General features: G+C 49.8%; 1 protein-coding gene across 1 annotated transcript in view; it reads right to left on the bottom strand.

Moving 5' to 3' along the window:
• Nucleotides 1-5478: 5478 nt before the first annotated feature.
• fz2 (frizzled 2) overlaps nt 5479-15871 on the bottom strand; it is a 69748-nt gene continuing 59355 nt past the window's right edge. Inside the window, exon 2 of the mRNA XM_075676875.1 lies at nt 5479-11101. Coding sequence (XP_075532990.1) covers nt 9275-11026 — 1752 coding nt within the window. The 5' untranslated portion in view covers nt 11027-11101 and the 3' untranslated portion in view covers nt 5479-9274. The remainder of the gene's footprint in view (nt 11102-15871) is intronic.

The following is a 15871-nucleotide window of genomic DNA, read 5'->3' as shown; positions in this document are numbered from 1 at the left end:
AAGATCTGATCAAGAAACGCCAAAGTATGAAAGCCTCTAAGCCTACAGCTAGAATAGAACTGGCAGTACTTTCGAAGTTAATGAACAAGCATAACACACCTGACATAAGGAAGTACAATATAGATAGAATTGAACATGCTCTCAGGAACGGAGGGAGTCTAAAAGCAGTTAAGGAGAAACTAGGAATAGGCAAGAATCAGATGTATGGGTTAAGAGACAAAGCCGGCAATATCATTACTAATATGGATGAGATAGTTGAAGTGGCTGAGGAGTTCTACAGAGATTTATACAGTCCCAGTGGCACCCACGACGACAATAGAAGAGAGAATAGTACACAGGAATTGGAAATCCCACAAGTAACGCCGGAAGAAGTAAAGAAAGCCTTGGCCTATGCAAGGGGGGGAAGGCAGCTGGGGGAGGATCAGGTAACAGCAGATTTGTTGAAGGATGGTGGGCAGATGGTTCTAGAAAAACTGGTCACCCTGTATACGCAATGCCTCATGACTTCGAGCATACCGGAATCTTGGAATAACGCTAACATAATCCTAATCCATAAGAAAGGGGACGCCAAAGACTTCAAAAATTATAGACCGATCAGCTTACTGTCCGTTGCCTACAAAGTGTTTACTAAGGCAATCGCAAATCCAATCAGGAACACCTTAGACTTCTGTCAACCAAAGGACCAGGCTGGATTCCGTAAAGGCTACTCAACAATAGACCATATTCACACTATCACTCAGGTGATAGAGAAATGTGCGGAATATAACCAACCCTTATATATAGCTTTCATTGATTGCGAGAAAGCGTCTGATTCAGTCGAAACCTCAGCAGTCATGGAGGCATTACGGAATCAGGGTGTAGACGAGCCGTATGTAAAAATACTGAACGATATCTATAGCGGCTCCACAGCCACCGTAGTCCTCCATAAAGAAAGCAACAAAATCCCAATAAAGAAAGGCGTCAGGCAGGGAGATACGATCTCTCCAATGCTATTCACAGCGTGTTTACAGGAGGTATTCAGAGACCTGGGTTGGGAAGAATTCGGGATAAGAGTTAATGGAGAATATTTTAGTAACTTGCAATTCGCTGATGATATTGCCTTGCTTAGTAACTCAGGGGACCAATTGCAATGCATGCTGACTGACCTGGAGAGGCAAAGCGGAAAGGTGGGTCTAAAAATTAATCTGCAGAAAACTAAAGTAATGTCTAACAGTCTCGGGAGAGAACAGCAGTTTACGATAGGTAGCGAGGCACTGGAAGTGGTAAGGGAATACATCTACTTAGGACAGGTAGTGACCGCGGATCCCGATCATGAGACTGAAATAATCAGAATAAGAATGGGCTGGGGTGCGTTTGGCAGGCATTCTCAGATCATGAGCAGCAGGTTGCCATTATCCCTCAAGAGAAAAGTTTATAACAGCTGTGTCTTACCAGTACTCACGTACAGGGCAGAAACCTGGAGGCTTACTAAGAGGGTTCTACTTAAATTGAGGACTACGCAACGAGCTATGGAACGAAGAATGATAGGTGTAACGTTAAGGGATAAGGAAAGAGCAGACTGGGTGAGGGAACCAACGCGAGTTAATGACATCCTAGTTGAAATCAAGAAAAAGAAATGGGCATGGGCAGGACATGTAATGAGGAGGGAAGATAACCGATGGTCATTAAGGGTTACTGGATTCCAAGGGAAGGGAAGCGTAGCAGGGGACGGCAGAAAGTGAGGCGGGCGGATGAGATTAAGAAGTTTGCAGGGATAACATGGCCACAATTGGTACACGACCGGGGTAGTTGGAGAAGTATGGGAGAGGCCTTTGCCCTGCAGTGGGCGTAACCAGGCTGATGATGATGATGATCATTGAAGACACAGAAGCTTATGTGCTGTCTAATTGCCCACTCTGACAGCTACGCTGCTTTAATGATGCCTACAACCTCGGTACTTGCTAAGGAGTGTATGATGTTCTGATTGATGTTCGACTAATGCCGAGTGCAATTTTTTTTTCTCGCGGTGGGTTGCTTTTGTCTATTAGTCTTTCTGCAACGTTTCTGCAGCGTATTATGAGAAACCATCCCTATTGTGTGAAGCTTTCTCTCCCACGAGAGCACGCAGTCAACTCTGGAAGGTGGACCTTTCGCAGAAGCTAGGCTAGCCGCCTGGTGTCCTAGTGCTTCAACACAGCCTACTCATTGCTATAAATATTGTACAAAGCACGCGAAGGTTCCAACGTCAGTTCAAGGAGCACGAGCAACCACCTTGCTCGCAGAGAGAAGCCCATCGAGTACCATTATCGAGTATGAGGAGGTTAGTGGATGCTCCACCAACCTGATAAGGATTGCTTCAAGAGCCTCAAGAATGAAGAACGAAAGCAACCAGGCGCTTGCTGCAAAAAAAAAGGAGCCAATTAGGACAAACGTTCACTGCCACGACCGGCGCGTACCTCTTTTCCCATGAGCGAAGCCACGGCTTTCTCGCATACCTTGGCGATCCCTATGTCTAATTCGAGTGCCTCTAAACATGCGCGCATGTTGTGTATTTCAGACGTCTGTTTTACTATCGGTACTTTCAGCGAAGTCGCAAATTATTCATTTTATTGGCCTTTATTGAGGTACTGAAATTTCAGATACGAATTCTCATTAAACTTTTGAGAAATTATTTCTGTTTTACTTCAATTCAAAACACCAATAATTATCACGGTGGTTGCAATGTGGGCTTGTTGGTAACGCATCTTGAATAGGTGTACCGTAGCGCGATTAAAAGACAGGACAAAAGAAGAGACATAGGTACACACACAGCGCTGTATGTGTCCCTGTGCGTCTTCTTTTGTCCTGTCTTTTAATCGCACTACCGTACAGCTAACCAATAATGAAGCTACACTTTTATGTCTGAGAGTGTGGTGCGAGTGCGCTTGCACACGTTCGTTTCTTGGAACACCTGAAAAAAGCCTACAAAATGTGCTGAAATTGCGTCCACCGCAGATGCAAGGAAAACGAAAGCCATTCATTCACGAATTAAACCAGTCACATCAATTTACTTATTAATTGCAACATTTACGGCGCATATTTATGTCGGAAAGTTCAAGGGAAATATCATGAATTCTTAATTCGGTGCTTTTATATTGCAAGACTGTCTTTGTAGATGGAAACAACTGCCGTGAAATTACTCGTTAAATTTGTTTCATTACGCACCGCGAACCGCGGCTCGTGGCTCAACCCGTATATGACGTAGAAGAGCTGCTTAAAATGAATATGTCTTTGGGCTTCCCACATTACTCAAGGTTGAAGCCAACTGCCGCTTTGTGGCATTACGCACAGTGCTATTACGCACAGTTATTTCAGCTGCAGGTGCGAGCCATGCCCATTTATCGCTAGGTGTGACGAATTGCGCGAAGCGGCCATCGAAGAATTGGCGGCCTAGATTTTTAAAACCGTGTTCGGATGTCGGCTGTGACATCCTGCAGGCACAATGTGTTGTCTGTAAAATGAAAGTGCACAGCCATCCATATTCAGATGTTCTTGCGTCTTTATGAAGTCCAAATAAGACACAATTGTGTTTGGTGCAAAATGATTTATTTAAGGAAATGATCGTTCGCGCTCTTTTCTGTGGAATATCTGTTGGCACACAGCGCGACGATTAGAAAGGAAAAGCGCATATGAATCCTGCCTTCCACCCCTGCCACTCTGCGCTTCACTTTCCCTTTTGAGGTATCCGCACACACTTATGCCTGTCGTCGCGTCAACGCGTGTGGTATTGAGTCTGCTGATGATTTTTTGCACAATGCACGACAAATCTAAACTTGTGCCATTTCGTGGGCCCACCACGACTAAGGCGCAGAAGCAACCCTGCCTTGGCTCCCTTCACCCGAAGCTCTTCGCTATGTGCTCACGCTTATTCTGCACTCACTCCTACTACTCCTACTTATTCTCGCTGAAAGACTCCAGAATTGTACTTGGTAGTTGGTACTTGGAATTGTACTTGGCGTTTTGCCGTTCGTAACAGGTTTGTCTCAGCGACACATCGTCGACGTCATCACCTCCGACAATTCCACACTGTTGCTCACCCCAAAGTGTCCCCTTTTAACCTTGTATTTACTTGATCCGAAATCCTGCTTTCATCCGCTTACCTTTTCGTCGTGCGCGGCGACAGCCTACAGGCTTGACTGCTCGTCTCGTACCTGAGAGGCGCAAGAGGATCTCGTGCTGCGCAGGAATGTGCGACACGCGTGGGTGACGCTGAGCTGGGAGGACCGCGTGCCGAGTTTGGAAGCAACTTGCTTCCGGGCAGACATGTTGTTTACTTATTGTTCGCGCCTGCAACAAACTGTTAGAACCCACGCTAATACCCCCCCCCCCCCCCACCTCTTCCGCGTCTTCGTCCTCATTGTGTAGAAGCGCCATTATCGTCAACAACCCTTACACTTACTATTCCGTTTTTCTGAGACTCCCTGTTAGAAATTTCCTTTGATCACTTCGCTGATCCTCGCATCTTTAGTGGAAACATTTATCCAATATTTCCCGTGAAGTTTACATATGATACTGCTGTTACATCAACTGGATTACTTGAGAAGGTGGACATTACTTGTACGAAAAATCTCAGCTAGTAACAGTGGTTCACTTTACAACTTCGTAATTATTAACTTTAAAGTACATGTCTCATGCATTTGCGGTATTGAAGCCGAACAGTAATGAAGTTTTATCCATTCAGTAGAGATCCGGTGCTTAGCACCAGGTTTCGAGAAATACGTCATCAAAATCTTGTTCCACTTAACACTTCTCATCACTGTCACAAAATTAAATGTTATCTCTGTCGCGATATATGAGAAGCGATTTCTTATTAAGCACTTTTAACGTTTGTTTCGAATAAAAAATCGCGCCCTATTTCAAAACGCCCTTGAAAACGCCTCTCACTGGGTGTGATTGCGATTAAGCACCCTTTCTCCAATTTCGTGCTCACTTTATATGGGCAGTCTGCCCACCCTTGTGATGCCGATGCTCACAGCGCGAACACCTTACCTTGCCTAAGTGGTGCGGGTCAGGTCCCTGCAATCCGCGACAGACAAACAAAACGGACAAACGGGACTCGTGGGCTGGAGTTGTCGGCAATGCTTTTTTTCTCGCGCCAATAACAGCTGCGCAAAGTTATCGAATCATGGTTCCATTCATGAAGCTGAAATTAACGAGAAGTGCTGCGTCGACTGCCGCTGCAGATCTGTGAATATGGGCCGAAGAAATGTGCTCACTGCACTCATTTGCATCTCCTGTTAAGTCTTCTCTGCGCCTTGTCGAACAGACCCCTTGTTAAGCTCCACGTTTGCGCTAAGGGTTCGCTAGAATGCTCGCGGTGAGCAATCTTTGAGCCCTGGGAGAGAGAGAGAGAGAGAAAGAGAGAGAGAGAGAGAGAGAGGTCTCAAGATCATTCATGTCGTCCTCGACGGCCGTGCCAAGGTGAAGGGAGAGAAAGAAGAAACAGACAGCACGCACAGATTATATCAACAATACGGTTCTTTTCTTTAATGATAATGTACATTAAATTATACACACTCAACGGATGCTCCGCGAACGTTGCTTAATGACGACGGAAGTGACAACGTCTGGTGATAATTGGTAATAGCAATGACAATAGCAATATTTCTTTATATATACATAAACAAAATGTACACGAGTTATGCTACACCTAAGCGAACAAAAAAATGGCGTGACAAATGAACGTGGAACATGAGCATGTATACATACACCTGTAACGTAGCACGCATGGATAATCCTCTTTTTTTACTCTCTATCTTCGTCAGCGTAGACCCTGTGGTTTGTGCAAAGTGGTAGACACAGAGAAAGTGTTTGTACAGCGACGCGACTTGTTTCAAATAGAGGTGTAAACTGTTGGCCACTTGTGATATGTTCCTTCTTCTGCTGCCGCCCCGATGGCTGGGACAGCGGAACTGAAAAAGTTGGCCGAGCTTCGAGGACATTGCATTCGAGACAAAGTGAATGGGCTCGCGCTGAGGCGGCTCAGCTGCAGCAATACGTATGGCGTAACGAACGACAGCCGACCCAGAGGGCCTGTAGGCTGGCAGAGGCCTCGCCCCCGTTTGGCGATCGCGTTGACACTCTCGACGGCTCCTTCCTCTTGGGCCCGAGCCGCAATGTACAAACTCTTCGGGAAGATGCCTGCGGCTGGCAAGAGCTAAGCTGAGCGCCGGTTTACCGGGCTTTGGTGCGCACTGGGTGGCGCGACTTGGCGTCGGTGCGCGGATTGTGTCCTTGCCGTTGCCACGTCGTCGACACGAAATGGCGCTGGCTGGTGCTGAAATTGGTGAGGGCCGCAGTAATGTAAATTTTGTCTTTTCTTTCAAATTCAATTCACTTTTGTTGTTCGTAGTCCCGTCTACGTTTATCAGCACAGTCGGCCGGCCTGGACCAGCGGATGATAAGAATGGAAGTTATTTCATCAATTCGTGTGCGAAACGGCGATTCAAGATCTGGCCATTTCCAGTTACCACTTTTTAGAAGCCATGGCAGACGTGTGTGGCTCTCGGGAGTGGCCCAGAACATGCACAACTGTCCCCACAACGTTACAACATGGCAACGTCTCTTCGTTTGGCTGTTCGCCGCAGGTTACGTGAAAAATTAGCTGACCTTCAAATTTCCGATCAATGGGGGCGGTTTTTTTTTCGTTCTTCTTTTCTGTACCTTTCTTTCCCCTTTTCTTTCCTTCTTTTTTGCAATGAGCTCTGTGGGGAGTTTCACAAGTGGTACGATTAGAGTTCTGAAAAGCGGCGGGATTCTTGTTGCACTAATTCGGCATACTGTTTGCAATGTCGCTCTCCCGAAAAGCCTGTACAGATCTGACCTGGACCACACCGTATGGACGAGGAAGTGCAGCCTTTGATTCACTCGTGACACGAGCCTCATGGCGCGTCGAGGAGCGCGTCTGTCGGCGCTTCGTTGGTGTACAAGAGCGGCGCTGCTACACATACAACGAGGTTGTATGTGTGTGTTACCTGGGCATTGGAATCCGCGGCTACGAGCCCAAGTCATTATCGGCCCACATGACGCTGATAACACCACTGACACCACGAAATAATGACGAGAAGTTTCACGCTGGGCGGCGACACTCCTTAGCTGTCTTTTTTTTTTTCTTCGACGTGGAGACCACGTAATACATGAAACACAGACTCTGTGATAACATACAAAATGGATTTGTGCACAAAGAATAACCTATGCACATTCGGTATTTTGGCGCTGCGTTGAGCAAGTGCACAGAATATTTCCTTCTTAGCTCGGCCTTCGTAGACCACTTGACACTTGAGCTAGTATATTTTACCCGAACGCTGTCGAGCCCTTTTCAAGTGCTCAGAGTTTTGGAAAACATACCAGGCGAGGCGGTACAGTTAAGATTGCGTGGAGACTCAAACTTCTCCTGGCGCATTTTCCTTTTTTTTTTTTTGTTCACAGCGTGGGTGCACGATTCTTCATCTGCATTAACATCGTAGTACACAAAACACACGCTTCTTTGTGTTGTTGATGCAAACACGAGCCCACCGATTGCGAGATCGGAAACACAAACAAAAGCATTCCTCTACAGACGGCTTCACCACAGCTCGGTCGCAAAGCCCAGGGCCTTTCCCAAACGACGCAAGCTCCGACATCGAGGGGTTGTGTGCGTGTAGGGGCGAAGCGGTGTGGCAGGGAGCCGGTACTGACGCCGTGAAATAGGTCAGCCGAGGTACAGGGCCCACGCGGCGTCGCGCGCTGCATACAAATGGCAGAAGGGCCCCTCGCCTCGTCTTGAAGCTTTCCAGAGACGCAGCGCCGACAGCCGGAGTCGCAGCAGGCATTCCTGCCTCTCCGTTTTTGAGTCGGCTTGCTCTCTGCAAGGGCGCAGCGCGCGACTCGCCGCAAGGTGGCATATCCGGCGTCGCTGCCGGGGCATTCGGCGAGACGCCCTGTCCGCGACCGCTTGCCCCTAGATGCTTGCTCTGCGACTCGAAACCAAACACCCAACATACATCAGCGCAGCCTTGCTGGGGCCCCTCCGCTGGGAACTCTTGGCTACTATACAGGACAGCGGACACCGGCGAGGTGACTCTCTCCTTGTGAACAGCGCCGGCTGCGCGCTTCGACTGCGGTAAGCTCCTACTACAGGAGAATCGGGGCGATACGTGATGGGTAACGCCCCAGGAGACAAAACAGATATCAAACGAGCACTAATAATCGACACACATTTCAATCACGTATCACGCAGGGAACGAGCCTTTGTCCGCTGCGAAGAATATCCAGCAATGCGACAGAGTGCGCGCCACAGTATTGCAGAGTAAGCAGTACGAAGAACCTACAGAAGGGTGTTCAGTCATCTAAAACCAAAGCAAAGCACGTATACACGGATGTGATGGAAGCGTTTGTTCGCACCGATTTCTAATGTAGATTGTATTACCCACGTGAAGATCAATGCAACGTCAATAAATCAAAAGGTAAAGCATGTTCTAGGAATAGTCGGGATGGACGTATCTACACTACACACAGCCGTAACGATAGCGTTGCACTGACTTTCTTATCTGCGTCATACACTTTTCTTTCACCTCAGAGATCCATGGCCACACATAAGCCTCCATTATGGTCTCCATTCTAAGTTCTGCAACCTGAAGTCCTCTTTTTGAGCACGGAAAGGTGTGCTACCGCTTTTCAGTGGCGAGCGAAGTTTTTACACATCAGACACAGGGTACAACAGATAGTGTGGTAGTCATTACGGGCGTCCAGAACCACGCGACTACATCAACTGCGCTAGGTAACATCAGCTCTAGAATCACACCAAAAATTATGTTGCGAACAACTATACGAATAAAGTTGGGACACTTGGCAAAACTGATCATACGGTTAACAGTTTCCAGCTCAGCCCTGCTACCTGCATGAATGCTAAGCGGAGAGAGCTGGAAGGTTTCAGTGACTGCTTCTTGGTGCGCTCCTAGGTTACGCAACCTTTCGCATGTAATGGAGCGAAATAGTTTGCGGGACTTTTAGACGGCTGCTGCACGTCTTAGTTCAGAAGCAGTGCAGCTGTAGCCTTCCGCTCTCTCTGAAAAGGATGGGCTCAGCGAGACTTGCGCGGCACATATTATTTCACTGACCAGCAGCGCCTGGCCTCGCGGGCGTGATATCGTAGCGCAAGTGAGCTGCTGACGCTGCTGCAACATGCACTAAGAATAAGCCCGAATCCGGGCGGCGGACTAGACGGAAGGTGTTGGAGATGCACGCCGTTCAACTCGGGCACCAGCAGGAAACGTCCTCACACATGTGACAGCGGCAACTGCTTGCCGCCATGGCTGGATAACTGCCCGATGTGACTGACTGGACTCATGGACTGTTTGAATGTTCGTACATGGGGATCTGGAAAATCACCAACTCCTCCACCAGCCACGCTGCGACCTCGGCGGCGGCGGCCTCCGCAAAGCCTGGCGTAGAAATTCCACCAGGATTCCAGCGTCTTGCCGGACCATATCCAGAAGCCAGACGTGATGCCCACGACTAGACACATGAAGTACTTGACCATGAACATGAAGAAGTGTGGCCTGGGAGCCTCGTTGTTGCGTGGGCAGGGACAGCGCAAGCGGCGCAGCCAGGGCTCTCGGTAATGGTGCTCATAGAAGTAGCAGGCGATGACCACTGTAGCTGGGACCGTGTACAGCACCGAGAAAATGCCGATGCGGATCATGAGCTTCTCGAGCTTGTCGGCCTTGGCGCGCGCCTGGGCGCGAATAACGGAACGGATGCGGAAGAGTGACACGAAGCCGGCCAGCAGGAACGAGGTGCCTAACAGCAAGTAGAGGCAGAGCGGTCCGAGAACGAAGGCTCGCAGATTGGTCAGGTCCTGATTACCGACGTAGCAGACGCCGGCGACCGAGTCCCCGTCCACGGCGCTCAACAGCACGGCCACGATGGTCTTGACGGTGGGCACGGCCCAGGCCACCATGTGAAAGTACTGCGAGTATCCCGCGATGGCCTCGTTGCCCCACTTGAGGCCCGCAGCCAGCAGCCAGGTGAGCGTGAGGATCACCCACCACATGGAGCTCGCCATGCCGAAGAAGTAGAGCAGGATGAACACGAGAGTGCAGGCGAACGGCCGGCTGCTCACGTAGTAGCGGACCACATTGCCGTCGCAGGCGATGGGCTCGTGACCCATGGCCAGGCGTACCAGGTAGCCGACGGATACCATGAGGTAGCAGAAGGAGAGGAAGATGATTGGTCGCTCGGGGTAGCGGAATCGAGCCGTGTCAATGAGGAACGTAAGCACCGTGAGGCTAGTGGACACGCAGCACAGCACGGCCCACGTGCTCACCCAGTACGTAGCGAAGGTCTGGTCGTAGCCGTTGAAGTAGACCATGCGGCAGGGCAGCGCGCACTCGGGCGGTCTCGACGAGAGCCCGCGCGCGTAGAAGTGCGGATCGGACGTGTTGATGAGCGGCGCTTGGCACGGGCAGTCGCAGTCGCCGCTCGACGCACCCCGGCCGCCGGGCTGCCTCTCGCGCTGCCGGGGCCGCGAGCCTCCCCTGGGCTTGCTCGGAGGCACCGGAGGGGCCACCACGAGGCTCGTATCGGCGCTGTCCGGTCGCGCACCCTCCTTGGCGTCCATGCACAGCTGCTCCGGGTCACCGTACTGCGGCAGCGCGTCACAGTTCATGCGCTCGGGCCACGCGAAACCATACTGGCGCATGATGGGCGCGCAGCCCGCGCGCGCCCTCTCGCAGACGGAGCGGCAGGCCGGCACGCTGCCCGCGTACTCTTCCATGCAGATGGGCGTGTACAGTGAGCAGAGGAAGAACTTGAGGTCGTCGGAGCATTGGATCTCCACAAGGGGCCAAAACTGGTGCACCTCCATGCCGGCCTCGTCCTGCGTGTCCTGGTTGAACTGGTTCGGCATGGATGTCTGGTTGTAGCCGATGCCCTTGCACATGGGGATAGTGATGTCCTCGCAGCGCTCTCGAGACCAGCCGCCGCCGGCCGACGCCAGCAGCAGCAGGACAAGCACGTGCAGCCGCATGGTTCAGCGGTCACGCATGCCGGCCCGATCACGAGTGCGTCGGCTGCGCCTTCGTCCGGGCGCTGCACCTGCCACCTGCGAAGAACAACCATGCGTATGCAGCTGCCGGACGACGCTTTCACCTGGCACGCGCTGCCTGTCGGCCATACAGTGCGCGGACAGCGGCGATAGCCTCGCCGACTCCTCGGGCGGAGTGATTCTTTTAGGCAAATGACATCAAACACATTTTGCACGTTTCAAAATCCAATCGCCTAGTTATGAAAAAAAAGAGAGAAGAATACTCTCACTCCACTGACGTGCAAAACAGACATAGCATGTGCATTTCGTAGCGTCAATAAGCCTGATTATTTTAAGTTTCTTTTTTCGTAATTTTGGTTATGACCCCGGCATCAGCGCACTTAACACACTCAAATCAATGGACGCGGAGCAACAACAACAACAATAATAACAAATACATCATCATCCAAGCAGTGGTTCCACTAGTTTTAGGTATACTGTCAGCCTTTTATTAAAATTAAGTACGCATGCACTTATTGAGGCGCTCAGCTTAATTCTCCATCAACACAGTTGTATTATTTTACATAGTTCTGCGGCGAAAGCATCGCCTTCGTGAGATCTGTTAGAGGCACGTTCAGAAAATCTGCGAGGGCATGAGTCAAAATGGCACTCCTCAAGGTTTGTCCATCCCCTCAAAAAAAAAAATGCAATTGTTACGATAAAACACACCCTCTTTGTGCTATATGAACGCGGACTGTAAGATAGAAGAGGAGGTTTGGACCTTTGCACCTACCAAAGTTGATTTGAGTGAGAGGCAACTCACAACGCCAAGCATTCACGCGTGCAACATATTCTGAACTGGCAGCAACTCGCCACTTTTATTATACTTCATTTTGTCCGTCCAGTGTCCAATGTAAACGCCGCATGCGGGTCATCTGGTCGTGTATATATATATATATATATATATATATATATATATATATATATATATATATATATATATATATATATATATATCGAGAAGAAAGGGAACCGAGGGGCCCGATTTTTATTAATCATATCATCGATAGTTTCTATGACTACATATCTATGCGTGTCAATGTCCGAATGAGCTGCAGTAAACGAACACCTTGATACGGGCAGGTCTGCTGCCTCACGACCACGATTACCAGCCACGTCGGGTCGAAATGACAGCGAGTTGTTTTGGAGACAGGATGCAGGGGCCCGAGGGAGGGCAATCGCGAGAAGGGACCCGTCACCTGAGCCGCTAAGCCCGGGGCCATTAGTGACCCCCAGCGTCTAATCCCAGCTTATCTAAATCCGCACTTCCGCACGATAGCACCACCGGTCGGCAAATTCTCGGCCGACGAAAGAGAGTAACGGGCCGGGGAAGCGGAAAGAGGAGCAGTTCGCGCGACCAGCGGCGCCCGCACAGCGCCTTGGCCTGCCCGTGGCTCTCGGCCAGATGCGGCTGTTGCACGGGATGCCTCTGCGGACGCCCGAGTTGTTTCTTCTCCCGAGAATGACAGCCGAGGTGCTCGACGAGTTCGTCTCAGTGAAAACATACGAGGCGGGGGATAAAAAATTTAAAAAACAAACATGGGGGCCTCGGAATAGCCAGCGGTGCCTATATAGAGGATGGCGTTTGTTTTCATGCCGCTGTGCTGAGCGTACTTTCGTTGTAATTAATAGAGAGCTTTAGTTTAGGGGACGCAAGCGGCTTGCGTACGCAAGAACTAGGGGCCACGGTACTGCGCATGCGCAGACCTCTACGTCTGGATCTGCGCATGCGCAGTACCGTCACCCTTAGTTCTTGCGTCCCCTAAACTAAACCTCTCTAATAACTTACAAACGGGCGCAAGTTGTGTTGCGGTACCGGAACGGTTTGGTATAACGCTACCGCGCTAGTGCAACCGTCGCTCCCGCTGTTACTGGTGCCATCTGCACACGTGGCGTGGTAAAGCTAGCATGCAAGCAGTTGGCACCTGGTTTGGGCGGGAAGCTTAGCCGTATAGAAGACGAATTTCGATATGGCTGAATGCTATAGACTGAATGCTTGCGTCTGTCAAAAAGTACGTCTGCATTAGGCGCATAAATCCTTTTTTTTTCCCCATATGAAGCGCGTCGTTTGTGCATACATTTCATTTCCTTATATTTTTCTCTTACCTTTCAATGTATATATACTCCTTTGCGATAGTAGAGGGTATGACTAACCGCACGTTGTTCAGTTCAATCTCCGTCTTTACCTCTCGTTACCAGTCTCTCTCGGTACGCAGTACCATTTCAACAGAAAGTCTCCCTTACGACAAAGGGATTTCGATGTCCGCCCGTCTGCGCCATAGGAGTTAGCGCAGAAATACTGCCTTCGGCAACAGTCTATCAACGGACTTGGTCTTTGATGACGGCGTAAACGCTGGCAGGCACCCAGACATGCGAATTGTGCGCATCCACGGACGCCGGCTGTCACAAGTCAGGCCTTGAAGCAGTGCAGTTAGCAAGCGATCACCTTGACTCCGTCGAAAGCCCAGCAAAAAGGCGTAATTGAGCACTTTTTGATGCGCGACCTTTCCGCTGACACCAGCTCGTTAACTTCTGCGTTCAAAAGCTGCGCGTGCGCGACCTTGACGCGACTTCGCTGCGGCGGTTGTCTAATCTCCGTGAGTCGAACCCCCGGAGTGCGTCATTACGGTGCGACCTTCCAACCACAAAATTGTGAACGAAACGGTCGCTTTGGCGATACCTACCTTTTCTTCTCTCTTTCCCGCCCCTGGTACGAACCCCACTTTCACTCCGGCAGAAAGATACACGGAGCCAAGTTCACAGCGTTCTACGACAGCAGTAACTGCTAAATGCTGCGCTAATAAATGCTACACTCGATGTCACTGTTGATCCGCACCTGTTCTCATGGGCGGCTGTGCGTATACTCGCGGACCGCTTTTTTTTTTTTTTTTTTCGGCAATGAAGGGAAATCTACGAGGGCAGAGCTTCTGCACCCGTGTCACCGCACCAAGTAGTCTGATAGCGTTTTACAGCGCTTTCGGCCTCCAGGAACAAGTACTGAATCAGCGTAGCTTCCACAAGCAACGGTTTCGCATTTGTGGAGACGCGGAATGAGAAAAGCATAAAAAATACTTCAAATTCAGCACTCAGTAGTGTGTTTTGCCTTATGCTGCTGTAGTAAGTGCCTTGTGTTTTGTCTTCCGCAGCTTAAACTAACGCTGATGAAAATGTGTGACACTTTTTTTCGGTAGAGCTCTTACTTTTGCGCACTTTGCCTCCGTAGCTTGCACTTCATTTCCAGAGAAAGTTGTCCGCGAGTATAGCATGTCGAGGACGACGCAACGAGCTATGGAAAGAAGAATGATGGGTGTAACATTAAGGGATAAGAAAAGAGCAGATTGGGTGAGGGAACAAACGCGAGTTAATGACATCTTAGTTGAAATTAAGAAAAAGAAATGGGGAGGCATGGGCAGGACATGTAATGAGGAGGGAAGATAACCGATCGTCATTAAGGGTTACGGACTGGATTCCAAGGGAAGGGAAGCGTAGCAGGGGGCGGCAGAAAGTTAGGTGGGCGGATGAGATTAAGAAGTTTGCAGGGACGACATGGCCACAATTAGTACATGACCGGGGTTGTTGGAGAAGTATGGGAGAGGCCTTTGCCCTGCAGTGGGCGTGACCAGGCTGATGATGATGATAGCATAAGTACTGCTCTGTGAATACTGACCCAAGGTCCCGTATATGCAAAACTTCTCTTGCGCAAGTGCCGTTCGCGATTGAATATCGCCCGCTATTGTTGTTTGGTTTATTGCCTTGACAGAAATCACGAAAAACGCGCGTCGAGCGCCGTCCAGTAAAGAAACGCTTCTACGAATGAGGAGTTCTGTGTATAAGGACGTGACAACATCATATGCTGCATGACAAAGAGAGCGCTAGAACCACGTTCTCCTGGGCAGAGATATTGCCCACTTCGGGTACGAAAGGACTCCATCCGTTCGACAGCCATTAACGGATCACCCGCGTGCCACGCTAGGCACCATGAGCTAATTCTCGGTTTGCGATAACTACCTACGTAAAGGAAAACTACGTCGAATTAAGGTAACTATTCCATTCTAATCCTATTTCTTTTCGCGCTTCGTAAGTGGTGCGGTGGATGATCAAAAGTGAATGGAATCGAGGTAAAGGAATCCTTAGATTACACAGGCCCTGATGCTTGACTAACTTTTCACGAAACTAGCTATCACCGCGATCGGAGACTCGGCAGGTTGCGTGAAACGAAATGAATAGAGAAAGCGGAAATGAATCCTGACAAAATACGGACGCGCACTTGCAATGATTCTCGACCCGTATTCGCAAAGCAATTCGCGAACTACAGCGCTTCATAAGAACAGTTGTTGGTCAATTGTGATAGCGGAGATAGTATTGGCGACGGCCAGGCGCCCAAATGCAAACCATTCTTACGAACAAATGGCTTTGCAAATTCAGCCGTTCATTCGTAAGTACCATCATCCATTGGTCGTCATCGCGGCTAGCGTCTCGTTATCATGTCGATCGCTATCGTTAGTGGCAAACGCCCAAACGCTGACCAATGGGGAAACGCTGCTGCGCAAGACAAGCGTCTTGAATACGGGCCGTGCAGCGCACGCGCAGTTGTCACTGGTGCGTGAGGCTCAGGTAACCGACCACGGACACAAAACACCGCTCAAGCGAGGTGTTGTAGTGGTGGCTTGAATGAGATAATGGCATGCCAGTAAAATGTGAAACACCCAAGTACACCGATCGAGCTAAGCAGTTTTGAGTGGTTTCACGCGAAGCCAAGTGCCGTCACTTGTCTGGAAAACTTCCGTT

This window comes from Dermacentor variabilis, unplaced genomic scaffold, assembly GCF_050947875.1.
Source record: "Dermacentor variabilis isolate Ectoservices unplaced genomic scaffold, ASM5094787v1 scaffold_12, whole genome shotgun sequence".
Taxonomy (NCBI): domain Eukaryota; kingdom Metazoa; phylum Arthropoda; class Arachnida; order Ixodida; family Ixodidae; genus Dermacentor; species Dermacentor variabilis.
Note: the sequence above shows the minus strand (reverse complement) of the source record. Positions and strands in the feature narration are given on the sequence as shown.